The sequence below is a fragment of the Haliotis cracherodii genome, unplaced genomic scaffold (genome assembly GCF_022045235.1).
Source record: "Haliotis cracherodii isolate W230 unplaced genomic scaffold, xgHalCrac1.p SCAF_13, whole genome shotgun sequence".
In the NCBI taxonomy this organism is placed as follows: domain Eukaryota; kingdom Metazoa; phylum Mollusca; class Gastropoda; order Lepetellida; family Haliotidae; genus Haliotis; species Haliotis cracherodii.
The window spans coordinates 23,621,004-23,638,135 of NW_027266268.1; the positions used below are offsets into that span (position 1 = coordinate 23,621,004).

The 17,132-nt window shown below is 41.5% G+C and overlaps 1 protein-coding gene across 1 annotated transcript in view; it reads right to left on the reverse strand.

Moving 5' to 3' along the window:
* The window catches only part of LOC139459785 (centrosome-associated protein 350-like), a 127,227-nt gene that overhangs the window by 37,078 nt on the left and 73,017 nt on the right, over positions 1-17,132 (reverse strand). The window contains exons 6-7 of the mRNA XM_071241452.1: positions 13,275-13,823; positions 576-635 (exon numbers count right to left, since the gene is read on the reverse strand). Coding sequence (XP_071097553.1) covers positions 576-635; positions 13,275-13,823 — 609 coding nt within the window. The remainder of the gene's footprint in view (positions 1-575; positions 636-13,274; positions 13,824-17,132) is intronic.

The window sequence follows — 17,132 nt, forward strand, 5'->3', positions numbered from 1 at the left end:
TATAGCGACATGCATGCACGTGTGTGTGTGGCTGCTTGTACTAGTCCCGACTGATGCCGATTTATAGTGCTAGCACACTGAGATACCATGCCGCAGTTTAAAATGAATACCCCACACAGACACAGTATACTGACTCCAAGCCGACCAGTCCTTGTTTTAGCCCCTTAATGCCGAGCGCCAGACAGGGTAACAAGTACCATCTTTTAACGTCTTTTGGTATGACGCGGCCGGGGATCGAACCCCCGGACCTTCAGCTCTCTTGGCGGACGCTCTACCACTAGACCACAGAGGCGGTCGGAGATAACACAGGGTAGGGGGCAGTCTGGAGACTTGTAACCTCAACACACAGCAGACACAATTTGAGAAATACCTTGCTTGACAACGGTGTAAGGATCTATACCGGAATGTCGGAAAGAAGTTGTTATCCATAAATTGTGTCTACTTTGTCATCTGCCAACTTCTAAGCAATGCTTATCAAACAGTTTAGACAGCACATGCTTTGACAGACAACTCTGCCAGGTTGTACGTCTTGTCTGACGACACCCCATTTTCACCCAAACAGTGCTGCCACATACCTGAAGATGAAGCTGTGAGGCGCTGTTGACGAATCTTCTCTCTTATTTTCTCAAACAGTTCTGAAATAAAGAGTGCAAATTTAGAACTGTGACAAATTTAGGCCTACATTACATAACACATTGGGAGTCTTCAGAATGGTGTTTGTTTTATTTGTTTGTTGTTTGCTGGACAACCCCATCAACTTCAGCACCTCGACCAACCAACATAGGTTGAATGGGACGTATTCTAAATCCCAAGCAGTGAAAATTAATTGACTCAAACAAAATAAACTCTATCAAAGTTGAATTGAAGTTGATTAGTAAGTTTGTCTTCAAGATTTAGTTGTCCATGCAAACTATCAAGGCTCCATATAGACGACAGACAGAATGTGACTTGTCGAAACAACAGACTGAAGAGCGTGTCCATGTAACAATGTGTGACTGCGTTACTCTCCTACCCAGAGTTCCCTGTGGTCAACCTAGTACCTCTGCCACTGGCCACGGTTCATCACATCTCACACAGTCCAATATTCAACAAAACATATTTGTTTTTCGTCCATTTAACTTGAAAATAACCTACACAGTTGGATAAACATCTGACATGAAATGATTAACTTTCATTGAGGAAATCATCACATGTGACAGGGGTAGAAACTAACATATTTAGTCCACTAGCCCTTATAATGATAACATATAGCAAAACCCGTAAAAATGGCAAATTTCTACTATTCCTAAGGATACCTTAACTATTGGCAAGTTTGGCAAGGACTACAGGACTAGTGCCAATTTCTAACGCTGTGTGAAAAACTCTTTGCCTTTGTGTATTCCTCCTTTGATAACAATGGTTGTACAGTTCCATGTGCTGGAGTACCCTGTTTTCATTTTGTGCGTTTGTTTATTATCAAAGTAAACGTCCAGTCAAATGAGCTTGTTGTACTTGTTTAATGCTAAGGGAACAACCATTTCAAACTCTAGGAAGGGGACTAATTCACAATTTGTGATGAATATGAACGGTTTAAGCTGTAGGAAAAATATAATAGTTGACCAAAATCAATTTAAAAAAACAAAACAATTGTCATTTGTCATTTTGTATGGTCAGCAAATATGTAAACCAATTTATTTTAATTATTACTTGTACCATACTTGTTTTTTTGGGTTTGTTCTTAAACGCCACACTCAGCAATATTCCAGCTATATGACGGCGGTCTGTAAATAATCGAGTCTGGACCAGACAATCCAGTGAATAATGTCATGAGCATCGATCCACGCAATTGGGATCGATGACATGCATCAACCAAGTCAGTGAGTCTGACCACGACAAGCCTTTTACGACAAGCATAGTAACCTTTTACGGCAAACATGGGTTGCTGAAGACCTATTCTACCCCGGAATCTTCACGGGTCAACATACTTGTTAAAACATGATCGGCCAGCTACAAGAATAAGAACCTGAGGCGAAGGGGAAGCACATTGCTCAGCAATGTGGGGGGGGGGGTATTTATTCCATTTATTTTCAGCAATCAATGACACTGCTTCTGGCAATCTGGTCCAGGACTGTAGGATACATCTTATAAGCTCAACAAATATGTCTTTAGTACCAAAAATCAATCAGTTCGAAAAGCATTCCTTTTGAATACTTAACCCTCAAATATATATCCAACAAAAGGTTCAATTGTTTCTTACAGCAACATTGTATGTTGTGCTGGAACCCTCAACATGAGCTTATTGATTACGATATAATCCATGAGCACTTCACCCAGACAAATAAGCCTTTATTTGATAGACAAGAGGACACAATCTATAACTGATTCTAATTTCCCTAACACAAACAGCCAGGTCTCCAACAAGCCATGTATATTCAGTCAAATCACACTTGAGGAATTTATATTAAGATTCCAGATTAAATGTGTGCTGGTTAGATAGCAATCTTCTCCACGTTGTAATATAGACCATAATGTAGTCAGCGACCGAGGTGAGTCAGGGCACGGCATACCTGTTATTATACCTCAACAGAAGTCTTCAGGAAAATCTTACATCTCTACACAGTCACAGGGAAATAGTATCATGAATAGCCGCCAACCTAATCTGCCACTATATTAAGCTAGGCACAACAGCTTCTTCCAACATGAAACAGTTTTGACATTATCAAGATTATTAACCCAAAAGACTGAAGGGACCCTGATATTTGACAGATATAACAAACTGTTAAATTTTATTGATCCGTTGGGCTCTGTGAATGCGTATAATACTTGTTTGTTGTTTATAGCTGCAGTCGGCAATATTCCAACTCTATCTCGGCCATCTGTAAATAATCCAGTGATGTATGCATGAGTTGTATTTTATGTCACTATAAGCCATCTTCCCGAGGCAAGGGAGTTAATTCACTATGAAACTCCAGTTTCAGGCCTTGCCGAATCAGGCTGGAATTTTGTGACTTGATGGTTGTGGCACCAGAGGCTATTATGAGTTATAGCCCTTTTATGGCCCTCCTCTTGACCAATCAAATTCCTCTTCTCATATCACTTGCATTTACTTCAAACAAAATGGCGGCACCTAGTCAAGAACATCTGATCGATAATCAAGATCTATATTGCCAAAAAACAAATGGTGATACTTCGCAAAATGTATGAGTGAGATCACTTGAGCACCTTGATAAAAAACATGAAAAGATTCGGAAAATATCTGTTGATGCCGAGTTGGAGGTACACATGATTTGCAAATCCTGCAATCAACCGAAATCTGCCTGGCAGTCACCGTGTTGTTCGCAAATGTGGTGTTGAGTTCATTTCGAAATTTTGATTAGACTATGCATAGACTCGTTAGTCCAGCCAAAAAATAACTCCAGCCTAATTTGGCAAGGGTAGAAACTGGACTTTTACAGTCAGGTAACTCCCTTTCCTAGAGAAGATGATTTTAGCAATATTCCAGCAATATCACGGTGAAGAATGCCAAATATTGGCCTACACACATTGTACCCATGTGCAGAATCAAACCCAGGTCTTCAGGGTGATGAGTGAATACTTTAAACACTAGGCTACTTTAATTTGGTCAAAGCATTTATTTGCCTGTCACTGATAGATCACCAAAAAAAACCCACAAGCATAAAAAGAAACAAATATATCCAATACAGCCCATGCAAGTGTATAACATTTAGCAAGTCTAGACTACTTCATCTGAAAAAGAAGAAAGCATCTCGGCTCCTTTTTATTATATATCATAACTATAATTTAACAACTGTTTTTATCCATAAAATATGTTCATTTCAGGGGTAGATGTTAGTCTACAAAAGTGGCAACAGTCCAGACAAGTACAATCAACCACATACATTCAAACACAACCAGTGCATGCAAGTGTATAACATTTAGCAAGTCTAGACTACTTCATCTGAAAAAGAAGAAAGCGTCTCAGCTCCGTTTTATTATATTTCATAACTATAATTTTAACTACTGTTTTATCCATAAAATATGTTCATTTCAGAGACTAAATGTTAGTCTACAAAACTGGCAACAGTCCAGACAAGTACAATTAACCACATACATTCAAACACACCCAATGCATGCAAATCACTCCAAAAGTGCAATAATCTTGAACATAACACTAAGCAAGCCAGTCACTCATATCTCCCATGACAGTGCAGTGTATGTGCACCTCATTCTGCATTGTTTGTTAAGACCACGAGTCAGCCACTCTATTTCCCATGACAGTGCTGTCTTTGTGCGCCTCAGCTCAACACAGCCACTTAGGACCAGCCAGAAATAGACACCCTTCATTAATGTAGTTGGATAAACACACTACAACTCTAAATAAAGGTTTACTTACTAAATATACACCACACACTTACAACATGGAGCCGCAGAAACACACAGGACTCAGTCTTCCTGACAGTTCGGGTTTCTGCATAATATGCATAATCGAATCTGGACCAAACAATCCAGTGATCAATAATGTGAGCAAAGACCCACAAGGACACCATCAACCACCGAATCGACAACCCAATCCATTAAGTCACCCCTTGCATGCACGTGTGTGTGTGGCTGCTTGTACTAGTCCGGACTGGTACCGATTTATAGTGCTAGCCCACTGAGATACCATGCCGCAGTTTAACAAGAATACCCCACTCAGACTCAGTATACTGACTGCGAGCCGACTAGTCCTTGTTTTAGCCCTTAAATGTCCAGCGCCAGACAGGGTAACAACAAGTAACATATTTTAACGTCTTTTGGTATGACGCGGCCGGGGATCAAACCCCGGACCTTCCGCTCTCCGGGCAGACACTCTACCACTAGACCACGGAGGCGGTCCTGTACGGAGTAAACAACTTAGTACTGCCACAAGTAGCACCACTAACATGATACAGTCAATCTGTATATAGATACAGACATAGGTATAGGTATACAGTGCAACATGTACTATATTTGGGGGTTGGGGTGGAGTGTTAGAATCACTTTTTAAACCACAAAGTCTAAATATTCAATCACCATGCCCTATGCTATCATCATGGACTGTTCTGGGTGAACAATACCTTCCAAATGGCGTGCTGGTTTTCTTGGGGAATTAGTCAGCAAAGAGCCGGAGTCACAGGAGACTAATCACAATTTTATTTACAAGAACAATTAACAATGAGCAAGTTACGATATCTTAGAAAAATAACTGAGGGTGCCACAGAGAGTCGGTACAACCCTCTGGGCTGTGGGAGAGAGATCTGCTTGGTAAGAGAGTCAAACCCCTTCTCTGCCCTATCATGTTGCTACAGTATGTATTTAGCAAAAATTTGAACAATAAAAAGGAATATGATTGGTTGATACACGATTGGTTGTGCCCTATGCTAAATGAATGGCTAGACAGAGGGGAATACTTAATCCTGTTAATCCTGTTGGACTGGCACTAATCTTGTTGACATATTTACTGGATGCTTTGAAAGAGATTATGGTGTCACTATAAACGAGCTTGGGTATAATATTACACCATGGTAACTCATAAAAGCACTTGATGTGGATCTAATTATTATAGGATAACTTAGTATAAATGTTAACCATGATACTATTCGCAGGTACAGTATAAACATAATTCATTAACAAGCAGAACTACTTACAATTAGTCAGCAATGCGAGTCAATTGGCAGAACCAATATTGACTTTATAAGCAAATCCATCAAGATGAGTAAAATAACCAAATCCCTCAACCCATTTTAATGATCATATTAATAAATAAATTAGTCATTAAAAGGGGTAGTGACTTCAATTCTTTCTGGTTATCATTTGCCATGTTATAGTTAAATACACATGATCAGCAGCCTCTACAAAATGCATAACAAAAACTGCTTCCCTAAGGGGAATGTCTGTAGTACAGCATCTTCCCAAGGCAAGAGAGTTAACTGACTATAAAAGTCCTGTTTCTACCCTTGACGAACTAAGCTGGTATGATGGACTTACATTTTGGCTTACGACTAACGAGTCTATGCATAGTCCAAAATCGTGCAACAAAATCGAAATCCGGTTAGTAAACTGTCGTTTAGATTTCGGTCGATTGCATGATTTGCAAAGCATGTGCACCTCCAACTCGCTGTCAACAGATATTTTCCAAGTCTATTCATGTTTTTGATCAAGGTGCTCACATGATTTGATGTGCTTCGCGATGTAACATCCCTTTTACCACAAAATAGCTCTTGATTATTGATCAGATCGTCTTGACTTGGCGCCGCCATTTTGTTTGAAACAAAGTCAAGTGATACAAGAGGTTAAATCTGATTGGTCCATAGCAGCTCGAGATGCTTCGAAGGGACATAACTCATAATAACCACTGGTGACGCTTCGACAGCCCAAGAATTCCAGCCTAGTTCGGCAAGGGTGGAAACTGGACTTTTAAATTCAGTTCACTCCCTAGCTTCGGGAAGATGGTGGTACAGAGGCTCGGGCTAATACACTTCAAGGGAGGCCAAATTCAAGGAAAAGATTATGCTTCTTTCATTAAAAATTTGTACTTGTCAAGGAAGCAACTTTATTTAAAAAAAATTTAATTATCATTCTCAGTGATATTTTTTTTATAATTGAGACAAAAGATTTTTAGTTTTCAAGTTTCCAAGTTAATATCCTTATTTTCAGGGAAGGTTTCTAATTTTCTAGAATTTCTACTTATTTCTCCTTGTTTTCTGATCATGAAATCTTATCGTCCTCTTATAATAGTTAGAACTAACTAATTTATTCTCCCATTAAAAGGGGGACAAGGCCCCTATCAGTCAAAGTATGATAGAAATTCAAGACTCCGAGGAAGTATCAAGTGCCTCGCCCACCAAAATAAATAAAATGGACTGTTATCACCCAGTCAAATGCCTTGTAAATTCATTAATATTTAAACTCTGAGGATTGAGATATTTTCTTGTTTTTAACCCTCAAAGACCAATTCTGGTACTGGTATATTTCAACATTATTGTAATCATTCAACATATTTCAACAGTTGAGAGGTCGATCGTGATATTTATCACCAATACCTAGATGGGTTTGATTCCCCACCAGGTATTTACACATTCCTGTAGACCTCATTATAAACATCGCCAAAAGCAGCTTACAAGTCATTGACTCCAGTTTAAATTCCTTTCATGCCTTCCGAATGAACAATGACGTTTCCAACACATCTATACTGAATACCCACAAGGCTGCAGGGGCAATACATTGGTTGGCAATCATCTCATTGTCATGCAAACTCTGGACTCATAACCGTAACGACAAAGCTCAAGTTGAAAGTAAATCTTGTCAGATGGGCACATTTAAGGTTAATTCCAGAGCACGTCATTGCGGCATTGTCACAGCTACTGCAATCAAGAAGCAAAATCATCTCCTACTTGTGGCAGTAGGGCAGTGTCATATATTAGTTTAATCCTGTGATAAAGAACCATGAAACACTCTTTGTAGATCCATAAAAAAGAACATTCGAGCCCCGAGCCTGCAGTTTGGAATGCCTTCTGACTTAAACTACGTTCAAGTGATGGCTTCTCTTAATACCCATAGCATATTTAATAAAAAATTTTTTTGAGAAAATGTTTGAAAAATAAACCAGAACTCTTTGTAGTCTGTATTTATACAGTGTGAGTTGCCCTTGCATGCCAGATGTGCATTGATAATCATGATGCATGTACACCAGGCTCCTTGACAAGATGGTCTTGACAATACATGGTACAAGGCTCCTTAACAATTCATGGGGTCCTAAACCAGTATTTAATTATCGCTTGTACATTTCTAGCACGTTTGTTGTTTAATGCTGTTCTCTGCAACATTCAAGCTATATCATGGCAGAATGTAAATAATCAGTTCTGGACCTGACAATCTTGTGACTGATATTGTGAGCAACGATCCACACCGTCAGGGTAAGTTGACAATGTGACAATCAAGCAAGTCACACAGTCTGGCAACCCGATCCATTTGATCACCTCTACAACCAGCACAGGTGGCTGTAGACCTACCCTATTCGCAAATTATATATGCGAATAAATAAATCTTGTGTACATTGATCAATCGGAAGGGGTGCTAATTGGGATCGTTCACTAGCCAATATCTTAACAAATGTCGCCGTGGGCGCTTATTACATCGAAAACGGTTTTTGAACCCGGACTCCCCACAGGTGTTATAGGAAATACAGACCCCTGAACAAGGACATAAAAACATGTTTCTCCTGTTTTTGTTTTCCAAAACAACCAAACACAGCAAGCTGCAGTGGATGACGTATACATGAACCGACATCATCTTGAACAGTCGATTGTTTCCCTCATTTCATTTTGAACCCCTCCTCCCTAAGTCTGAAAAAATGATCCCACAGAAAAGGAAGGATGTCATGAAACACCCTCTTTTGTTTTTCTGGTATTTAGAATGTGAACCATAGCATTACATATCTGAAATACGGAAACTATACACGACAGTGGTTGCAACCAAGATTATCTTGGTCCTGACTGTAAGGCATCGCCATTGCCACACTCAATTTGTATTTACCTACTCACAAACCATCCAGGTCACATATGCTGTATCCTTATTGTGACGTGATCTTATTAAAAGCATGGGATGAGGATCCATTCTAACCTGGGCCCCGCTTCACAAAGTGATCTTAATGATCATACTTTAGCATACTGCATAGGCTGCTAAGATTGCTTTGTGGAAACGAGGCCCTGAAGTGCCACAACGGTCCTCACACCCATATATTAACATAGGCTTAGAAGGGCTGAAAGAAAAATAACCAGACAGAGATCAATATTCATGATACTAAAAGCAATGCATCCCATTGTATGGGGTAGTTACTTGTCTGTGCAATGAGTAGCAATATGGCAATAAACCTCAACCCACTGCAAGTCTTATTGAACATGGACGTGTCGCAGGAATAGAGACCAGGGCCCCGTTCTACAAAGTGATCTTAGTACTACGTTGATCGTAAGCCTATGCTGAAGTATGGGAGTTACGACCAACTGAGCACTAAGATCGCTTCGTGGAACGTGCTGCCATTCACTCACAGCTAGTGGTACAAATTCGATCACCTCTATCACACGTTTAATTGTCAGCTACTTAGCTAAACAAATGTTAACCTGATTCCGCAAAGTGTGTATAATCTTGATGAACGTGATACAGAATCACATGACAGAAGTAATTCCAATGGCAATACCTGGCTCGCTTCCATGCCTCATACAAAGAACAGCCAGCCAAACAACAAGCTTTTAGTGCAAAATAAACAACATTAATCTTGAAATAAAAACATCTAGGTTAAATTTAACCCTAATGTGATTAGACAAACTGTAAAGGAGGCTATTCCACTTAAATTACTTAAATTGGAGACACCATGCTTGTTTACCGACAATGACAAGAGGACAGAGATAATTGAACACAGGTGAGATATATGACTGCCTAGGCTGAGTGATTTCATAAAGCAAAGGTTGTTTGTTCCCCTATTTGCCCCTGTAGGTGAACTAGGCAGGATTTTTCTATACCCTCCTGCATTCCGACACACTCGCAGGCACTGTTTATCCAACTCTTATGCTGTGCAGGGTTTTATCAAAGCAATTTCTCAAGTGTGATAAATATTGGCGTTGATCTTGCCTGGGGCTGACAATGTTAGGGCCGAGGTCTGTGACAGGCAGCTTGGCAGTGTGTGAGTAATGTTGCTCTGGATCGTCGCAGCGGCCACGGCGGCAAGGACATGGAACACTCTGCTACCACATGATTCCACGAACTCTCGTAGTTTGCCCTTCCAACTCTTCCAGGGTTGACACCACTGGTCATGACCAACTAGTCAACAGCTCATTTCAGACTAGTGATTTATGTGGTGTTTTACCGTGACTTACAAAAGAAGGGGTCCAGTGGACCCCACTAATTTTAAGGGTCCTTCATGCAATATGGGGATCCTGTGGAAACGGTGTGGTGTACTGTATGTTCTGATAATTACTTTAGAGCCTGGAATGAATCAGTGATCACGTGGACAGTGGCCATGATTGATGGATGAAATGACAGACACCCATCACTGCTCCTGATGTGCTGTAGGTTACACGAGTGAGTTGGGTTTAACGCCGCTTTTTATCAGTATTCCAGTTATATCACGGCCTGTCAGCTTAATGTGGGAGGAAAGCCTGAAGTGATGCAGGGCTCAGATGTTTACCACTTCGGTGAAACCCACGAACACGGGTATGGTGCGGACAAACCTAGAAACATAATCGGGGTGAACCGGGATTTGAACCCACAATCATAGGTTTCTGGTGTGCCCAAGGGAAGCAACTCTGCCAAGCGAATTGGGCCCCCCGTGCCCCCCATAGGTTACATGAACATTATTGTGTACAGTATTGTGTAACAGTATATCCTTTTAGTGTGACCAATCTAAACATTTGAGTGCACTGGGCACACATTTGTGAGACACGTAAAACCCTGTTGATGAAAAATTACTAGATTTTACTTTAACATAGACTAAAATAGTCTTAGAGCTAAGATTGCTTTGTGCAAGAAGATTGTCAATATTAAAATCAGAAAACTGCCTTAACCATCAGACATTGTATTGCTGAGTTTGTAAATATTCAATCACTCAAAATTCTAAAACTCCCAATTTTTACTGCAAATCAGTACATCAGTAAGTGAACTACACTGACTTTGGAGTGAGAAATGGCTCATTGTTAATGCAATGGAGGAGTCTGATCTAAACAAGGGCAAAAGTGAGCGTGGCTCACTAATACCCCCAACCCGCCTAGTGTGTCAGTAGTTTCAAATTAAATAATGGATAGGGTTAGGGTTTGAAAAATTCATAAAAAAATGGAAAATTCATAAAAACAATTTTTACTTTTGACTGCACCCCTCCATATGACATAGATTATATGTACTAAGTTTGCGATGAATCCACTGAATAGTTTAAGAGAAATCGCGACGTCAATGTTTTCAGGCAGACGAAAGGAACCTTGGTATAACAATATATCCCAGACCTTTTTGAGCATACCACACAGCACCTTTAGCAATTCAGCAGCAGTATAATGGAGAGCCATCCACCGAGGTGTTTGAGAGGCATATCTTAGAAGTTGATGCATAACAAAGCAGACTAAAAGTTTATGGCTAACAACTATAGCTGTATAATAAAGAAGTTGTTATCCATAAAGTTTTGTTCACTTTGTAATCCATTGAGATGTTATCAGGCAATAAAAACATGCATAGATTCAAAGTCCGAAAAACAGCACAAAGGCAGCACTTTCTTTATGACTTAAAGATTCAGTGCTAACCAATTGGCTTGGCAAGGTCGATAAAAGATATATATTATTCTGTGCACTTCAATATTTTTAATTTTATAGTCATAACAGTGTTTTACCTTGACTTACGAAAGTAGGGGTCCAGGGGTCCCCCAATAATTAATTTTAAGGGTCCTTGCTGCTGCTGCTGCTTGTACTCGTACGGACTGATGCTAGCTCACTGAGATACCATGCCGCAGTTTAACATGAATACCTCACCACTCTGACACAATGACTCCGAGCCGATCAGTCCTAGTTTTAGTCCCTTAATGCTGAGTGCCAGACAGGGTAACAACAAGTACCATCTTTTAACGTCTTTTGGTATGACGGGGCCGGGAATCAAACCCTTGACCTTCTACTCTCCAGGCGGATGCTCTACTACAAGACCATGGAGGCGGTTTACATTTTTTAGAGTAACATGTTTATGTATTTACTTCTGTCAATAAAGGTTTTATTATTATAGGGCCTTATAATTTGTTTTTCCATGGTTTACTGATCCGCCAACCTTAAGAATGAAAAGTTCCGATAGAAAGAAAAATCAGAAAGATCAAAAACAGGAACAAAAAATCTGGCCAAAGGTGATTATTGATAATCAATTATCATTAAATGAATTAACAGTTTTTGTTTGATTTTTGTATGTGCTCTTCAATCCATCAAAGAGAAAGCTGTGTGACCACAAACAAATGATTCAAACTAATCTCAGCATGCTTTCGGACTGAATAGTTATTGGCTCTGGTCATATCCGTAAACCCAAATATAAAAGAGTATGTCTCTTGCACAGCACAATCTCGATTCTCACTGAACAGAGAAGTCCGACATCACGCAGGGACTACCCTGCTGCAATGAGTTTAACCCCCAGGAAACTGTAGGTGAGATTACCTTTTATACCTTACTGTCCACCTGTGTTATAAATCCCCATAAATCCTCACTGGGAGATCACGTTTAATATATATCAGGTATACCATATAATACCGTATTGATCAAGCCTCTCACTATCTGCCATAGAGCCGTCTACATACACAGGTCACATTCTTCAAAGAAAGACTTAACATCAGGAATCTTGTGGATATAGCAATGGGGCATTTGAACAACTAAGTCAGATGTTTCCATCTTGCTCAAGTCATCTTGTTTGAGACATAATGGTAGACATAAAAGGATCAAGTCAGAGTTTGTTTGTTTGTTGTTTAACACACCACTCAACAATATTCCAGCTTAATGACAGCGGTCTATGAATAAAGTCTGGACCAGACATTATCCAGTGACTGACATAATGAGTATCGACCTACGCAGTTGGTGTATGATGACATGCATCAACCTAGTCAGTGGGCCTGACGACCCGATCCCATTAGTCGCCTCTTACGACAAGCGTAGTCGCCTCTTACGACAAGCGTAGTCACCTTTTACGGCAAGCTTACCAAGATCGTCAAGGGTTTGTCACAGTCAAAAATATTCCAGCCGTATCATTCCAGACTCTAAATATGCATGTCTAGGCCAGACAACCCAGTGATATTCCAGCTATATGAAGTAAACGATTCTGGACAGACAATCACGACAACATGAGCATCGATCTACGCAACTGGGATATGAAGACATGCATCAACCCAGTCACCGAGCCACACCACCCAATCCATCCAGTCGCCCCTAATAACATGAACGAATTGCTGAAGACCAATAACAATCTGGGTCTTCACAGGAAATGTTACAAGTAGCAGCTGTAATAGTGGTAAGGGTCAGAGTTCCATCTAGGCCATGACATTGCCCTACTGAAGAGGTGCCCACTGAAACTACCAATGAGCATGGACACACACCATCTGAAATGAACTCAACTCCATACGCTGCTTCCACGTCAGGAATTGTGCTCAGAGGTTCTTCGGGAAAGAACACTAGAATTCGATTAAAATTTGTTCTAATCTAATACAAAATTAAGCCTCACATACCTCCCTTTATTCTGAACACGGTTGTTTCTACAAAAAGAAAGAGTAAACTCACCATTATTGTCAGGTAAGTCCTTCAGTGATTTCTTCACACGTTTCTGCTTCCCATAGTCCTCTCTTCGCCTGTCTAAGCCACCTTCACTATGTTCGCTACCGAAATTATTTGGAAGATTTTCGGTTCTAGTCCTTCCATTTCTCATGGTACCCGTAGGAACTTGTACATTGACACGTGTCAAACGCGTCCCATCCCATCTCACATCCTGGTAATTCCGTGATGATGGAATGTGATCGTTCAGGAAGCGTAGCTCCGTCTCCCGGATGGCCCGACTGTCCGTCAGTGTAGACTGGACGTCGAGGGATTGAGTGGACGACGCCGTGGAAGACTCCTGGTGGGCAACACTATCCAGATATGTCCCGTCTGTGTTCACTTCACGAAGGTGAAGGTTATGCGAGAAGTCAACTCGCTTCGGGCTACCCATCCTTACATCACGGCTGCCATAGTAATCCTGTCGGTATCCATCCCGCGCTCGAGAACGGGACTCCCTGTCTGCTTTCCGTGATCCTACTCTGACTTGAAGGTCGCCTTCCTCATGATACTTCTCATCTGGAATTAACATGATTTAAAATAATGAAAAGTGAAAAACAAATATTCCAGCCATATGAAGTCTACTGGCGAGGTTTTATCAATACATTGAACAGATGACCTACAGAGCTACATGTAAAGGATGGTTGTTGGTTGCCACACTCGGCAATATTCTAGCTATCGGACAGCAGTCTGAAAATAATCAAGTCTGGACCAGATATTTCAGTGATTGACATGAGCATCGATCCACGCAATTGGGATACATTGACATGCATCAGCCAAGTCAGTGAGCTTGATCACCCGATCCCATTAGTCACCTCTTACAACAAGCATAGTTGCCTTTTACGGCAAGCATGGGTAGCTGAAGACCTATTCTACCCCAGGTCTTCACAGGTCGAAGGAAGTTTGTAAGTAATTAAAATAAAGCAGTAAGTGATATTATGAGGAACATCATATAAGTCTTTAGGGTTAGATGATGCACAGTCCATTGAGTCACCTCTTACAGCCATCATCTCCATCATCAATGAAGTAGAAGCTTTGGCGTGACGAGGCATTTTCCCACTGTGACTGATTTTATCACCACATAAATGCTGCCATTCTACCCAATACGTTTCTTGAAGCAACCACTTTCACCACTGAACCACATGGATGGTGTGAAAACACAATGACTCTTAGACAGTGGTCATATGTAACAAATGTTATATTTGGGGTGACACTTTTCACAAATTCTTGGAATGAGTCCCGTCCAGGATATGAACCAAGACTCTCAGAATAAGGCACATAATTGCCAGCACACAAAGTCAGCAAGCTAACCACTTAGCCACTGAGGCTTCCACAAAATGAGAGTCCGACAATGTTATTCTAGATCACATACTTTGTGTACCTCTCTGATAAGTGCAAACTAAGGCGCGCTCCCATGCCTGACACAATAAAGATGCAATATAACATTGGTTGCACACGGAAGGTGTCACAAGCTGTCACAGCAGAACAATATTATGACATCTCACAGCTGTGTTCATTGGATAAAATGTATGAGAAGGACCAATCAGTGACATTAAAACGAATCAGAGTTAATTCTAGACACAGGCCTAGTTGAGACTAGGGCACCACACTCATTTCGAGAAAAGACTTTTTTCTGTTCTTTTATTTTCTTCAACCCGTCGAGAGGCATTAATGATCCAGCCGTCTCAGGCTTCGAAATTCACTGTGCAGAGTTGCCTCCCTTTGGCACGCCAGAAACCTATGATTGTGGGTTTGAATCCCCGTTCGCCCTGATTATTTTTCTAAGTTGCCAAAACTCACACCAGGTGTTCGAAATTCACTGTGCAGAGTTGCCTCCCTTTGGCACGCCAGAAACCTATGATTGTGGGTTTGAATCCCCGTTCTCCCTGATTATTTTTCTAAGTTGCCAAAACTCAGACCGTGTACAACCGCCTATACTCAGGCCTCCTACACACACCAATACTCAGGGTCCTACACACACTAATACTCAGGCCTCTTTAAACACTAATACTCAGGCCTCCTACACACACTAATACTAATACACTAAACAATCAGTCACGATTATCTGTCGGAACAGATTCCATTGGGCCTAAAAAGAAAAACAGCGGTGACAAATATGGATCACTGTTTTGTTTTGTTCGTTTGCTTGTTGTTTAACACCGCACTCAACAATATTCCAGCTATATGACGGTGGTCTGTAAGTAATCAAGTCTGGACCAGACAATTCAGTGATTAACATCGTGAACATCAATCCATGCAATTAAGATTGATGACATGCATCAACAAAGGCAGCAAACCTGAACACCCGATCCTGTTAGTCACCTCTTACGACAAGCATAGTCGCAAGCATGGGTAGCTGTAGACCTATTCTACCCCAGATCTTCACGGGCCTGGATCACTGAAAATCATTGATGACACCAGGCTTCGAAATTCACTGTGCAGAGTTGCCTCCCTTTGGCACGCCAGAAACCTATGATTGTGGGTTTGAATCCCCGTTCGCCCTGATTATTTTTCTAAGTTGCCAAAACTCAGACCGTGTACAACCGCCTATACTCAGGCCTCCTACACACACCAATACTCAGGGTCCTACACACACTAATACTCAGGCCTCTTTAAACACTAATACTCAGGCCTCCTACACACACTAATACTCAGGGTCGTACACCCGCCAATACTCAGGCCTCTTTAAAAACTAATACTCAGGCCTCCTACACACACGAATACTCAGGGTCCTACACACACTAATACTCAGGCCTCTTTAAAAACTAATACTCAGGCCTCCTACACACACTAATACTCAGGGTCGTACACCCGCCAATACTCAGGCCTCTTTAAAAACTAATACTCAGGCCTCCTACACACACCAATACTCAGACCGCGTACACCCGCCAATACTCAGGCCTCCTACACCCGCCAATACTCAGGCCTCCTACACCCGCCAATACTCAGGCCTCCTACACCCGCCAATACTCAGGCCTCCTACACCCGCCAATACTCAGGCTGCGTACACACACCAATACTCAGGCCGCGTACACCCCCCAATACTCAGGCCTCCTACACACACCAATACTCAGACTGCGTACACCCGCCAATACTCAGGCCTCCTACACCCACCATTACTCAGGCCTCCTACACACACCAATACTCAGACCGCGTACACCCGCCAATACTCAGACCGCGTACACCCGCCAATACTCAGGCCTCATACACCCGCCAATACTCAGGCCTCGTACACCCGCCAATACTCAGGCCTCGTACATCCGCCAATACTCAGGCCTCCTACACCCGCCAATACTCTGGCCTCCTACACACACCAATACTCAGGCTTCCTACACCCGCCAATACTCAGGCCTCATACACCCCCCAATACTCAGGCCTCATACATCCGCCAATACTCAGGCCTCATACACCCGCCAATACTCAGGCCTCATACATCCGCCAATACTCAGGCCTCCTACACCTGCCAATACTCAGGCCTCCTACACCTGCCAATACTCAGGCCTCATACACACACCAATACTCAGGCCTCATACACTCGCGAATACTCAGGTCTCATACATCCGCCAATATCCAGGCCTCATACATCCAGCAATACTCAGGGTCGTACACCCGCCAATATTCAGGCCTTGTACACGAGCAAACACTCAGCTCTACATTAATTTCTATCAAACTGGTGACCTCAACAAATACTTTGCAAGAATTACCAGGACAGGTATATAATAAATCAGTCACGCACAATCAGCCATAATCCCTGTATATCGTGTTATTGGCTACAGCCTGCACTGATACTGTATCTAAAAGGGTTAACAGTCTCAAGCTAGCTTACAA